This window comes from Cynocephalus volans, chromosome 14 (assembly GCF_027409185.1).
Source record: "Cynocephalus volans isolate mCynVol1 chromosome 14, mCynVol1.pri, whole genome shotgun sequence".
Lineage (NCBI taxonomy): Eukaryota > Metazoa > Chordata > Mammalia > Dermoptera > Cynocephalidae > Cynocephalus > Cynocephalus volans.
In genome coordinates, this window is record NC_084473.1 from 77,127,352 (window position 1) to 77,142,731 (window position 15,380).

Sequence of the window (15,380 nt, forward strand, 5' to 3'; positions counted from 1 at the left end):
TAAACAATGATTGCCATTGTTATTGCTGTTGTTGTTATTAGGTGTTATGTTTTACTACTAAGCATAGTAATTATCATTATAATTTACAAATGTAGTTCACTTTTATAGTTTACAAAGCATTTTCATATACATCTGAGCTTAGGAGTTTTGTGAGGCATACAGGGGGAATAGCAAATATAATCTCAATTTCATGAGTGAGCAGACACAGATGCAGCTAAAACTAAGTGACTTGCCAAAGACATGTAGCTTGTGAGTGGCAGAGTTAGGCCAAAAACATTCAGGTCCCCTGAGTCTACATCCAGGCTGTTATTTTTTCACTTAAATTTTTTTCTTTATTTCGGTTCTTGGACCATAGTCACTTGAATAAAAGCTCATCATTATCCTTATGCTGCCAGGTTGGGTTTGTCTCTGACTCATCTACTAAATGTACAAATTATTAAAATGTTTGGACACTGTGCTATAGGCACTGTCATATTCTGCTTTTTCCTTTTGAGAGAGGTTTCCCATTTTACTTTTTCTCTTTCAAGAACTAGTGATGAGAAACACTTATAATCTTGTCAACTCATCCGTCAGCAAAATTTACCAACTTGCTGTAATTGTTCCACAGTGCACACCAGAAGAGACAAATGATTAGAGAGTATTGACTCCGTCCACAATAAAATTACAACCACTTATTTGAACCAGCTTCTGCTCACCCCACCCCTGCTTTAGTTAATGAAATATGGGAACACAACCTCTTTCTTCTCTCATTCTTTTCATATTCTTATGAAAGAAAATTGAACATCTGCAGATGACTGAGTGAATGTTAATAAGGTTGATGGTGAGAGAGAAGGAAAAATAAGAGATATGCCAAAGCTTGGAAAAATTACAAGGCATAATGTGATATTGGCATGAAGGACCCCATTTTATGCTTGTCTGACTAATCTCAAGGCTTCATCAATAACCACACCTGATTAATTACACTGACGTGGCCAAAGAAAGCAGCAGAATTAAAAATGTGCCTTTCAGATGGGGAATAGACAACTGTACCATTAATACTACTGTGGTTTGTTCTTTTCTTTTGAAAGACAGAGCCCTGGGAGGTGGGCCTGCTATATGCCACAAAGCAGTCTGTGAATGTCTGTCACCTTTCAGGCTAATGACAGTTGAGCTGAGAATGTCACACTGATGCACTCTCTTCCCTTTGCACACTATTCTCACCACCTCCTGAATCTACCCTCCTCAAGTTAACAGAACATAGTTTAGAGTACCTGCTTCAAACTGCCTGACTTAGAAGCTTTTGAGCAAGGTATAACCTCCCATGCCTTAGTCTCCCTACCTGTAAAATGCAGAAAATAGTATCTCCATCATACAAGTGTTAAGAAACCTGTATGAGTTAGTGTGTGTAATGCACTGAGAGGAAACAGTGACAAGCACATGGTAGATAAGCACTTGATGCATGTCATCTATTATTATTGCCACTAAAGATGGGAGTTGTTTGTTTTGTTTTGTTTTTTATTCCTGGGCTTATGGATTCATTCTTTTTTTTCAGCATTGACCTTACAATTTGTAAAGGATTTTGATTGAACTCGACTCCTTTTAAGCCATTTTATAGTTCCAATTCTTGCCTAATTTGTAAGGTGAAACAAAAACAACAACAACAAAAAAAAATGTTAAAGAACAGTGTATTTGGAGTTAGATTCACTTGGGTGTTTAGGTCTAAATTCTAGTTCTGTTACAAGTAATTCAGGGACATGAGACATGTTCTTAACTTCTTCAAGCCTTGTTTTTCTCATCTCTAAATATGGAATGATGCCTGTTTCACTGTGCTGGTCTGAGCTAAATTGACATTAGTATGAAAGAGTTGTTTAATCCTTAATGGGCATGTAGTAATTCACTTCACTTTCAAACATACTTGTTGAATGAATTGATTTCAAAATCCTAATGATGGCAAACATCTAAAAAAAAAAAAAAAATTCCTCCTATGTGCCAGACGCTCTGTACAGAATAAGTTACTCAATCTTCACAACATTCAAGGAGGTAGCTACTGTTATTGATACCGATTTACAGAGGAGGAAATCGAAGCTAAGAGAGGTAAGACAATTTGCTGTGGTCACACAGGGCTTCACATTCAGGCAGTCCTGACTGTAGAGTCTACTTGTAATCGCTATACCTTAAGACTTAGTGACCAAATCAGATATTTCATCAGGTCTAGCCACTGGCCTGGGGATGATCAATTCTGCTTATAGAGAATAAAAGAGATGGAATAGAGCAAAAGGGGCATTGTAGAAGAAGTATAGGTGTAACTTTTGTTGTTGATGGTTATTTTCTATCTCATAGATTTGGATGGGTGGAAATAACACACAAAGATATACATATATTTTTAAATTAGAAAGCATATCACGTCGAGTTAGACTTGTCATACCTGCAGGAGGAAATAATAAATAAAATGTTTTTTTTTTTAATAAGAGGTAAATTATAGCAGTTTGATTTTTCTGACTCCATCTCAGCTAATCCCCACTGACATAGCTAATCCTACAAGTAAGATGCTATAAATTGTTTCCTGGAGGCTATTTAGCCTTTGCAATGAAGAAGTATGTGGATGGGGTAAAGGTTATCAACTTAACGTATGCTGATTTTTTTTTCTTTTCTTCATCTATAGACCCCAGAAGAACTGGAGGATGATTCTGACTTTGAGCAGGAAGATTACGACGTGCGTAGCCGAACAAGTGTTCAGACAGAGGACGACCAGCTCATTGCAGGGCAGAGTGCACGGGTGAGTCGACATCCAGGAGTTTGTTTTGGTGCACAGGAGCTTTGTTCAACAAAATGGCTTGAGGGTATTTCTGAATTACAGGAATTCTGAACCCCAAAGATTCATTGCTTAGAAATCCGTGTTCTCATCTGATTTTGTTTGTAGCAATTCACATTTACACAGTGGAAATAACCACCATGGCTCCCGATTCCTTTTAACTCCCTTCTCTATCTATCATTTGAAACATAACAGCCACATCAAAGCAAACTCTAACATACATAATGGATTTTGTTGGGTTTGGGCATCACAGTTATACAGTAAACAGACAGGGTACACTGTAGGCTCAAATTTTGCATCAGCAAAATTTTTCTGCTTGAGGTGTCTAAACTTGTTAATGACAGAAGAGGCAAGGACAAATGAGGAGTCCAGGTACTACTTTGGTATTGCCTGGGCTATTACTCCATGCTCTGGCCTAGGTTCTATGATATTCAAGATGACTGCATCTTATGAAATTGGATCAAGACCATTAGGTAGACAGACATCTCTCCCCCAACCCTGTACCTAACTGTTGCCAGAGCAGAAGCCCTAGATTTGTCTGCCATGTAATAGAAAAAGAAATTATACAGAGACATACTAGAAATATGGCAGTTTAAGGCATGGAGCAGAAGCAACAGAGAGAGTACTAGCTTTGCCTGACAACTGAATACTCCATGACACTGTCTACCAGCACAAGTGGTACAAAGAACATCCTGCAATCAGACCAATTACATTAGCTGTATCTCCCAGAAAGCAGATATAGATAATTAGGGCAGGTGGTGAGAGAGGAAATCCCTCGGGATTGCATAACAGGGGTAAGATTTTCTTCCCTTTAAAGTCTCAGTTTCCAAAGAATAAAAATAGTCAAATTACAGTATAACTGAGAGTTAGATTTTCTAATTTTCTATGTTAAGTTTTACTTAAAAGATAATGAATAGGAAGCATGAGGCAGAAAAGAGGTGGTAATTTAGGACAGGGATTGGAAAACCCCAGAAAGTTCACACTTTCTCAGGATTGTGAAAGTAGAGTAGGAAACAACCAATCAGAAGTCAAAATAAAAAGAACTTGCAGGAGATACTGAGTCAAGAAAAACTTTGTATCAAAAAGCCAATATCTTTTATGTGCTTTATGCCCTGATATTCCCACCCAACAAGCAAATGATCCAGAAGGTATGGATGGACATTGGTAGGAGACCGTGAAGGTAAAAAGGACACCAGAGACACACTGGTTTGGATTTCAGACAGACTTGGCTTTGAATTATAAGGGTAGAGTTAGGACCAATCTCAAAACTGCAAGTTGTTTACTTTTTTCTGAATTTCATACCTATTATCTGTAAAACAAGAATAATAGACTTGATAGGATTCTTTTGAAGATTTAATTCCTTAATAATGGTAAAATAATGGATATAATATCTGACATACAGTAAATGCTCAATAAAGGATGGCTCTGATAATTATCATCCTTTGGAAGAGAAATCCCTTCTGATTACTCGACGGTAACAGTAGAAAAGTACATTAAAGGCATGAAGCCCTAGACTTCGAAAATTCCTTTCAGATTCTATTTAATTCCCCCTAAATTGGTGAAAATTAGGAAGGTCATTAAGCTAAGTATCTTTTGAGGCTGTGCTGGCATAACACCAAACTAATTAATTATGTCAATTTGTCTTCAAAATTAAGTACAACCAGCATTTTTACGTCAATGATAGAGGGCAAGTTTGAGTAATTCATCCAAACATTAGGCAATTCAAAGTCAATCTGATCGACTGACTGCAGCTCAGTACAGGTACATCTTAGTATCCACTGACAAGTTTTCCCAAAGATCAAGACGTGTACAATCCGTATCTTGCTTTATAATCACCATCTTGTCAAAATGGCATAATTAGTCCCACTTTTTACAAGAAAGACTAGAATCTCAATGTACTTCTGTTTTACGCATCTTGCTTATATTAGAAGTGAAGTCAATGGTGATGGGTGGAAATAAAATTCGGATGGCTTTTGTCTTTATCGTCCATTATCTCTTCACACTATCATCTTTTTTGGAAGTTTTTTCAGCATGAATTATTGAACATGGTCCAAGATAGTAAGAAGAAAGTACTCTTATAATCCAGCACTTGCTAACTTGTCTTTGAAGTCCATCATCGAGTCAGCCTATTTTAGCCTGTAATTATAGGATGACAAATCAGAAACATAGAATTATGGCTGTTAAGTCAGAAATAAAAGTGTGCATTGAACTGCTGTGATGATAGCTGGTGGAACTTTTGATCAGCAAAGTGTGATAATTTGGACAAAATTTAAAGAAGGCAAACTTTGTCTGCTCTTCCCAGCAGCCAGTCTCTCCTGTCAATGGCCCTATTTTATGTTCTCATTCAGAGAAATATTTCCTCTTTGAAAATGGTAAACTAATCCAAAAGGAGGTTCAAGTGGGAGAGAATCTTTTTGTACCCATCTCTAACACTGTTCTTAAATGCAGGAATTGGAGTATTTCTCACACCCTTTCTATGTCCCTGTCTGGTGCTTGTGTACAATATTTTGAGAGAGAGGAGGAGGAGAAGGGAAAGAGGTAATGGGAATGGATAGTGATGATCTGATAAAATACAGAGCTGATCTTACCCTTTGATCCGAGACATGACATCTTATAAATGGTTTCTTCTTCACAGGTTGACATAGCCAATTGGTCAGTGACAACTCTTGGCCAGTAACCTTGGTGACAGAATATATTATTTGGAGTCACATAGACCTGATTTTAAATATGGGTTTGGTTAAGCTAAGTGACATTGGGGCAACTTTCTCAACATCTCCATGCCTCATCTCCTTGTATATAGGAGAAGGGCGATGCACTGCATCCTACCTCATGATGTCCTCAGGAGAACTGCATGACGAAATGTATTCTAGGATGTTATATAACCATGTGATGATTAAGTCGGTGATGAAGATGATGATGATGATGCTTGTAGCTTGAGCTACTCATTCATTAGAAGGCTGCCCAAATAATTGAACCTGAAAGAGCAGGATAATTCAGGCAATCGCAAGAGTTTTTATTTGAATTAATGGGACAATTACCTCGATTTTCCAATTCACTTCACAGCCTGAGATTGTAAGAGTCAAAGGACCCACTCCTTAACTACTGATATTTATTATCCTGCTTTAAAACCAAGTGAGTAGAAACAGGCACATTGGGTTTTAGCCCCTTTAATCATTATTTTTAAACATTATTGTACTTGAAGCCTTCATGTTAAAGTCTTGCTCCATGTATAAGAAATAAACACTTGTCACACTGGGGACCCATAATCTTCAAAAGTCATCTTTCTCCTAGTGATTGGAAAAAATAATAATATCAAAAGCTCCTTGAGATTTAGGTTGGAGATTTTTCTGTCCTACTTGAATGGTTGTTGGCTGTATCAGTGATTTGCACTTTCATTTTAATAGATAGTGTTTATAACATTGGTCAGAAAAAATGGTTGGCTGTTCAGAGGAGAGGCTGGAAACCTGCAGTTGGGGGCTAGGAATCCTTGTGGGTTCAAAATTTCTCATGCCACCAACTTGGGACCCACATCAGCCAGATGAACAATCTGGAAATCTGTTCTTGGCACAGAAGAAGCAGAAACTCTCAGAATGCCCCAGGTGAGCACATCACCAAGAAAAGCTAAAGTGTCCCCTTTCTTGCCATGAAAATAATTTTTTCTCATGTTCTTTTAGTTTAAGGGAATGAACAAGTGTATGTGATGTATTTTGTATTGAGTTTGATTTGAATGTAACAGGGCTCTATTTTTTTCCCCTACCTAGGACAGCTTTAATATGTTAACATTTCAAACTGCTGAGTTACATTGATAAGACCTAATTAAAACTCATGTGCTGAATTTTAATTTGATTAACTTGCAAATTTTGCAGTTTGTGATCGACTGTTTATAGATAACCTTTTTTTAAATTCCAGTTTCAGAAAAGGTCAATTATGAATTTTTAAAAGCCAAGAGCATTTTAAGAATATTTCGGAAAAGACCTGGGCTCATAGATAGCTACATAAGCAGAAGCAAATGTAATGACACTTGCACCCAAGTCACACACCATTAAGTACATTATGTGGGTCGAGAACCCTTAGGGTGAAAATAACATCTTCCTTTGCAGATCTGCTTTGAAGGGGACAGTTTTTCTTCAGAATTGTGTTCTTAGAAAATGTTTGTCCGTTCGGGCAACTTTCCTTGAATTATGTTGATGCAGTGAATGGAAACATATTTAAGCAGTGAAGCAAAATATATTTATTTATTATGCCAAATAGGGAGGCTTCTACCCTAAGGAAGCATAGAGAAGTCAGAGGTAAGGCATTAATAGGAATTAGAGAGCAAAGCAAGGCAGTTAACATTCAAGTGCTAAATGGTACAGTGGAAACAGAAGTGTACACCCTTTGATGTACAAATTAACCCTTTTGGAATAAAGAAAGCTCCATTGCTTTCCATCAGGAGATCGAATGCAGAGTCTGGAGGTCTACCAGTAGTTTTACACTTGTTTATTTTTTTTTAACAGAAGAAGTACCCAGTGAATTCATTAAATGATGCTGGTTTAGGTCCTGTACCATCTGAGTAAAATATGATTAGCTCTTTTGTAGGAAGTGGATACATGAATTTAGGATGGCATTAGGACACCAGACAGGGACGCTTCAACAAAAAAAGTGCTTATTTAATTTCTGCATATCTAACCCTATGGCAAGTGCAATAGAATAGCTGCTTTGTTATTAATACAATACTGTAAATGTGAATTTATGACAAACTCTTTGGTATATTAAGCACCTTTTTAAATACAGTTTTTAGAAGTACTTTAAAAAATGTTTCAAAGTATAGCATTTTAAATATTTTGTCTATAGTATTTGTAACTGGCTTATTAATAAGTCTGGCTTATTAAATATGTATTATATCACATGCCCATATACATAATACACACACACGCACATATCAAACATACATATGCACAGAGACACATTATATAAAGTCACACATGCATATATGGAAGTTAGTAGACATGGCAATCTATCAGTGAGAAGATGTAGCATCTGTTAGTAAGAAGATATAATTGCTAGTCTAAGGACATCTTTCTGCAAATCAGACAAAGGTGCACCTTCCACTGGGCAGATGAAGCTCCAGCACCTGGTGAGCAGTGCTTGGGATTTCAGTGACCCTTGTCCCACTGGCTTAGGGACCCTTGTGCAGTGAGTGAGCTGTGCATGATGGTCCAGTTGTGCACACTGCTTAAGAATAGTGTTAATTCACCTGTTTTGAATCCTAGTTCTACAGCTTGATAGTTGTATGATATTAGCAATTTATTTTTCTGGAACTAGATATCATCATCATTAAAATGTGGATGACAATAGTATTAGAATGATTAAGTAGATTAAGTTATTTGACATATGTAGGCCTCAGCATGGTACCCAGTATATGTAGATGTATAGAAGGAATCATACCAATCTTCTATTTATGGATATTCACATTCACTTTAAGCCAATCAGTTCCCTTGATGGCAACTAATAAGTTAGAGGGGTAGCTAGAAAGGACAACTAATGGCAGGTATGATAATAATATAACGTTAACAATAGTTTCATACATGCTTACTTTTTTTTTTTTTTTTGTGGAGAAAACATACATTTATTATTTTGTTTATTGTCCACACTCTTTTGAGGTCATTATTTACTATTCCTATATTATATCTGGAGAAATTAAAGATATGATCCACGTAGCAATGAGGTCTTAACCTAAGTCAGTGACAGAGCCCTATTGAGCCCAGTTTTTCTGAACTCCTGTCAACTGATACTCGTGTTAGATCTCAGCGGTCTGTCCTCCAAACAATTCACTTATGCTGGGAGAAGCTTTACAATTTGGGAAGCAGATTTCTTGTGTTATTTTACTTGTTCATTGCAAAATCTGTAAATCTCCCAAATGATGCTTTCTTGGTCGCTCATCTAGAGGGTACATGTACCCCAGAGACAGAGGGTTTGTAGTGCTGAAGTACCTATCTACATGTTGCTGTCTGTGAAGCAGGTTGCACATGGTTCTGGGAGGATTTAATGAAGTGATGTCAAACATTTCACTCAGGGCCTGCTACATAAATGGTGTTGATTCTCATTATCTGTGGTAGTTAGGTTCTGTAAAGTCACATGAACACTTAATTAGCAAATATTTCTTAATTGCTTCTGGGGAGATACAGGCATAGTTTCCTGAGAGCTGCTAGTAACCCGTTTTTTTCAACCAATCAATACATGACCATGTTGAATGGTTTTTTTCTGTTTAGACACCTTTTTTTGTATTTTTGGTTTATTAACATTGAACTCATGGCCGACAGCACTATAACTCATGCCTAAACGAAGCTTATTTAACAAAATGTATTTTCTCCATAAGACACATCACTGCCTTTTTGTGCTTAGGGACACTAGGCAGCCCTTTAGCACTATGCTCAGGACCATTTTAAACAGCCATATCACCAATGAAAAGCACAAAATACAATAAACGTGGCACCTAATAGACCACAAAAAGAACACTTGTTTGGACTATGAGAGGCAGAGAATCACCTTATTTAATCTCATCTGGGAATATGCACGTCAGGGGACTCATGTTTTTTGCTGCTCTGCCCATGTTTGAGAATGACTGAAAGTGCTTCAAGTATTGACTTGGGGGCTACAAATTTATTTTAAAAAGTAGGCAAATTCACAAATGAAGAACGTGGGAATAATGAGGATCTGGAAGACTGTTCTTCCTTTTCTAAGTCCCTGACCCAGCAACTGTTGAAAACCAGCCTTTGCTTCCTAATCCTATACTTTATCCCTTTATAACTCCTCTGTCTACATACTCGAAGGGTCTACAGGGAGCCACCATCATCCAGGATTTCCATAAAGGAGTTGGAGGAAGGCTGGAAATATGCCATCCCTAAAATGTCCTGGGCAGGGGATTTTTGTTTGGCATCCAACTGCGGACTCCATTTACACTCACAGAAAGTCTCCCCTCCCTGTTCATTTGGATGCTCAGAAGTTGTTTAAAATTCCTCTCCTTTCCAGCAACAGAAGGCATTTTTTCTTTTTTCCCTTCTCAGAACAGATTTCAGTGTTGAAAGAGGTGCATTATTTCATCTGGTAAAAGTTTCCTGAGACCAAATATAAAAATCGTCAAGAATAGATTCTTTTGAGCAAACATGTCATCAAAGCGACAGAAGTTCTGTCACTGTCAGTGCGCACGTACCTTTGGGTTTCTCTGTATTTTTCATATATGGGAGTGGGAACTTAGGGACCATACCAGCCTGTGCTCTCGGCCTCCCTGGGATAGAGAAGATGGACTTTCCAGAATGGCAGAGTCTGTCTCTGCCGTCCACAGGAGGCAGAGTCAACATACGGTCTCTACCACCTTTGTTACCATTAGTCACGCTTTTTCCTGTAACCCACACAGGCCATCATGGCTCAGCTACCGCAGGAGGAGAAGGCAAAAATAGCTGAGCAGGTGGAGATATTCCACCAAGAGAAAAGCAAGCTGGATGCTGAAGTGGCCAAGTGGGATGACAGTGGCAATGATATCATTGTGCTGGCCAAGCAGATGTGTATGATCATGATGGAAATGACAGACTTCACAAGGTGAGGCCCAGAGACAGGGAGATGAAGATTTTCTCATTAAACCCGGAAGTATAGCAGTCTGTATTAGCATGGGAAAGCCTGCTGAAAAATTAAAATACTACATTAAAGGAAGGTGGTGTTATCCTAAATTTACATGTATAAGTCAAAATGATCTGGACTTAATTTCTAGCAGATGGGTCTTTTGGGTCAAGAAAAACAGATTCACTTTTATAATTATTACTGTTTTAATTATGTATCCTAAAGCAGTCATAAAATCAAACCCTGGGGGATGGGTGACTCATCTTTTGTCTGTGCTATAATTTTGCAGTGTGTTTAAATATTATTCTGAAGATAAAGTGAGTGATTTGTTAATATTCCTTTGGGAAAAAAATATATCTATGCGTGTGTGTATGCATGTAAACATATAATATGTTGTAATATTAGCTTATGATCTAGCATTAATTTCAGCTCACATTTTACCCTTACATATGAAGAATCAGGTACAACTATCAAATATTTCATATTGTTAACAGGGAGATAAAACTTGTGTAAGGTTCATTCCCTTTAGCTCTGAGCAGAACTTTTGATAAATCAAGAGACCAGTTGGAATTTTGTCAGGAGCCTTTTCTTCACCAGGGGTTATTGCTGTTTCTGCTATTGAATTTTGGTCTCTTCTTTAAAGGAAGGAGGCGTCTCTGCCCTTCCTACCATACAGAGGGCAAACCAAGAAAGAGCAAAACTCAATGAAAACATCCTTGAATCTTGAGTCAAAGTATCAGGTGACCTGGAGCAAGTCTCTTGCTGTCTCTGTTTGTTTGCAAAATGGTGAAATAATACTTATCAACTTCACAGGAGAGTTTTAAAATCCATAGAGGTAAAACAAGTATATATTATGCTGCTTTACAAATGTAAGCTATTATTTTATGGTAGTTTTTGTTTTGTTTTTTTCTTTTTTTTCTGGAAAACACACTCGTACACAAAGATTTATTTTAATGATGTAACATGGTATTTGCCATGAAAACTACATGGCAATGTTAAGGTATTACCCTGCGGGTGATATTTTTTTTAAAGGATTGTTGAATGCTTCTAATAAGAAAAGGCTAGAATCGAATATAAGTTATAGTAAAATATGGAACATCTCTGTGTCATCCCCTTTACGCTTTGCCTCTGGCCAATATGTAATAATGCCATTGCTTGGCCGTTTTTCCAAATATTTTTAAATTGTTTTTTACTTTAGTGGAATAACTTTAGTGTTATGAGGGAGACCTTTGAGACTTTTAAATGTCATAGTATTCATTAGAAGTTCAGATTTATACATTTTGTTAGTCTTTATCGACTTCATAGATTTATTTCACAGAAAGTAATAGTAGGAAAAAAGTCTGAGCCATTATTTAAGTCTGAATTTTCTACAAATCAGACTATCATGCGGCCTCAGTCATTGCTTCTTGAGGCCTGTGATGACTTAATTTGCTTGCTTCCAGCACTTTATTAGTACTTTATCTGATGGACACTATACAATCCGTTAATAACATCACTTGAACAAATAATCTCATTAGTTTAAAGTGCATAATGAAACTAGTCACGTTGCTAGTTTAGCTCAGGAGAACATTCTATAATTCTCTAGATTATGTATAACTGTGGTCAAAGAAGAAAGATATATTCGAGAGGTCTTGTTAGATGATGTTAAATAAGACAGACTTTCTGTTAGTCAAAGTATGGTTTTAAAAGTGAAAAGAAGGCTGCTTCAATCTCCTAGGGATTTCATATAATCATTTTATGCTGATTTGAATAATGAAATGTCTAAGATGCTAGTGGTTATCATTTTTCCCTCTGCATGATGAGTGGTTTTGTGCCCCTTTGTGAGGACAAAGGAAGGAGTGTAGTAATTAATGACTAAAGCACCAGAGGAGGTTGTGGATTGGAATCGCAACACAGGAGGCTGAGGCGTGCAGCTGCTTCCATCTACAGCTTATTCCTTTGCAAAGAGACAGCTGACTTGTGCCTTTCTTTGTGGTCTCTCATCTAAGTTCACTACGTTTGGCCCTACGCATTATTATTGCCTCTGCATTTTACACTTCAGGGAGAAATAATTTCAGCACCCTACTTCTAAACATTTCTATGTATTACTTTCTCTTATTTAAAGGAAAGCTTATATTTGATTAGGAATCAAAACTTGGCTTCTCTTCTCAATTTAGATGTTTAAAGGACATGTGGGTGCAAAAAATACCCTTGCATTTATTATCTTGTTTTTTATTCTTATCACTAGTTAATTTATTAATTTGATTCAGTAATTTCAATGATATCCACTCCATTATTATTAAAATTGGAGAGGTTCTGCCTCATTATTCGTGTAATAACCTCTTCATGGAGGATAAAACTGATTATGCCTTGTGTCTTTTTCCCGCTCAGCTCTTGACTTCCATCTCATGGGCAGTGGCAGAAGCACTGTCCTGAACAGGTGAATTCATGATTTTCATGTCATTTTTCAGAAAGAAATAGCATGTGCCATTTTGTGTCCCAATAACAAAAGGTGTGAAGACGGCAGTAGCTCAGGTTTAATTGTATAGGAAGGAGCAAAGCTGTCTTTTAAAGTCAATATTACATTCTTATCATGAAAGGAATAGAGTTAAGAATAAGGAAAAACAACTTTTCATTGTATAAACTATTGTAAAATACTCAGCAGTAGACTCAAAAATCATGTAATCAGCCTACACTTCCCAAACGTTGTTCCGGCCTTGGTTCAAATGCTCAGTACGTGAGTCCAGGTAGCTCTTGACTGGTCTTTCACTTCCAATTGTCTATCCTTGTCAGTCTGTGCCACATCTGCCCATTAAAGGGCAATAGTCCAGGTCCCTTTGCACCAAATCTTTCACTAGTTCTTTTCACAGAATGAAAATCGTTGTGCTTTCAAGTCCTGCTTTTTTGTGTCTTTAGGCCTCTTTCAATTTTGTTCATATTTAAAATTCAAACTCAAGCTCATAATGTAAAAGGTACTTCCTGGAATAGTTCAACTCATGGTTCTGCAGTCCCACCTGACTTCTGAGAATTCCCCAGTTCATTCGACTCTTGTACCGTGCTGTCTCCATACTGTTTTAGCTGATTGTTAAAATTTTCCAAGCATGTTTTATGGAACCCTGGTTCTGAGAAGAGACTTCTATGGTTCAATACAATTACAAATAGCCTCCTAATATACCATATCTCATTATTGGAGAATCACATTTGACATTAACAAGTTAGAGGTATTGAGAAGGCAATAGAAAAAAAAATATGAAAACCTTGGATTAACACAGAATTTGAATTCTGAATACTGAGTACATTAACTCAGAATGTGTGACAAATTGACTTTTCACATTAATACTTATGACTTCTTCACCAAATAAATGTAAATTAGTTGTCAACTGGTAGGTAGTGGTGATATAGTAATAGTTTTCCTTGATTCTTTTTTGGAGTGACCACTTCCTGGGAAAGCCTCCAAACATTGACCCTTGCATAGGAATTACCTATGACCAAAAGAGAGAAGATTACAAGAATCTATACAGTAGACATAATTCTATGGCTAATGCTCTTTCCAAGAAAACAAAAAAACATGTTCCAGATTGAACAGTATGACGGCTCCTGTCATTAAGGACACAAGATTCCCCAAAGCACCTTCGTGAATTATGGCAGCCACAAAAAATAAATATTGTATGTTTCAACTTATAGGAGATAACTAGAGTAGTCAAATTCATAGAGACAGAAAGCAGATGGTGGTTTCAGGGGCTATGGGAAGGGTGTAATAGGGAGTTAGTGTTCAGTGGGTATAGAGTATCTGTTGAGCAAGATGAAAATACTCGAGACGGATGGTGATGGTTGCACAACAATGGGAACGTACTTAATACCATAGAACTGCACACTTGCGAAATGATTGAAACGGTAAACTCAGCCTCTGTCATCATGGAAATAAAAATTAAAAATTTTTATATCCATCAGATTGAAAAGAAAAAGTGAATAAATATTAACATTTAAAATATTAAATATATCTATATAGAAAGATGCATAAAAGTGAATATACAACTTAGTTATTGTCAAGTAACCTGTGCAACCATCACCCAACTCAAGAAATGCCCATATAACTCTTCAAGGTCACAATACCCTTTCTCTCAACTAGGTGTAACTACTCCCTTGATTTTTTGCAGTGATTTACTGATTGTCCAGGGGGGAAAAAGTCCTGATTTTTTTTTTTTTGGAGCATTTGACAATTTCCAGGGAGTGAATACTTCCATCATGGAAGATTTCAAGCTACCAACATGTCAATTGGCTTGTCAAATTCCTGAAAATTTAACATTCAGCTCTTGTATGTACAAGCCTACTCCAGCACTCAAACGCCATTTCCTTCACTTTGATTTTTCTTCTTTTTCTTTCTTTCTTTTTAAAAATAGTTTACTACTTAAATAAGCATCCTTAAAAAGTTTTGTCTTAGCTGCTTCTGACAATATAAATATTATATTATGATGTTACTTAATAAAATTATTTTTGAAGTTTTTATTCCTTTTCTATATTCTGGAAAAGTTTAAATAGCATTGGGATTGTCTTCTCTTTAATGGTTTATAGTTAATTCCCCCAACAAACCAACTGTATTTACTGAATTTATTTATTTATTTTATTTATTTATTTTTATGAACGCTCTCTGACAGCTTAATTTATTTCTTTCATGGAAATCAGACTGTTTAGATTTTTTTAACTTCTCATTTCTGGCCAGGTTTGGTAAGTTATATTTTCCTAGAAAGCTATTTCATCCAGGTTCTTAATTATTTACACATATTTGAGGAAAGTAGTTTTATGATACTTTTTAATTTCTGGGTTTTTTAAGGTTATTTTCATTCTTACCTTTTTCACTTTGAAATATTTGTTTTCTCCAATTTTCTCTTGCTAGCAATCAAATTCTATTTTCTACATCACTTTGCCTTCTTTTTTGTTTGAAGCCAGTTTCAGGATTTATGTATTCTTTTCAGTGTTTTACGTTTTCTGACTCATTAATCTGTTCTTGTTATTT

The 15,380-nt window shown here is 36.5% G+C and overlaps 1 protein-coding gene across 5 annotated transcripts in view; it reads left to right on the forward strand.

Annotated features, from left to right (window-relative positions):
• Positions 1-15,380, forward strand: part of CTNNA2 (catenin alpha 2) — a 952,135-nt gene that overhangs the window by 894,772 nt on the left and 41,983 nt on the right. For all 5 annotated transcript variants that reach the window (XM_063078019.1, XM_063078018.1, XM_063078020.1 and 2 more), the window contains 2 exons: positions 2,642-2,755; positions 10,188-10,369. In XM_063078019.1, the coding sequence (XP_062934089.1) occupies positions 2,642-2,755; positions 10,188-10,369 (296 nt within the window). The remainder of the gene's footprint in view (positions 1-2,641; positions 2,756-10,187; positions 10,370-15,380) is intronic.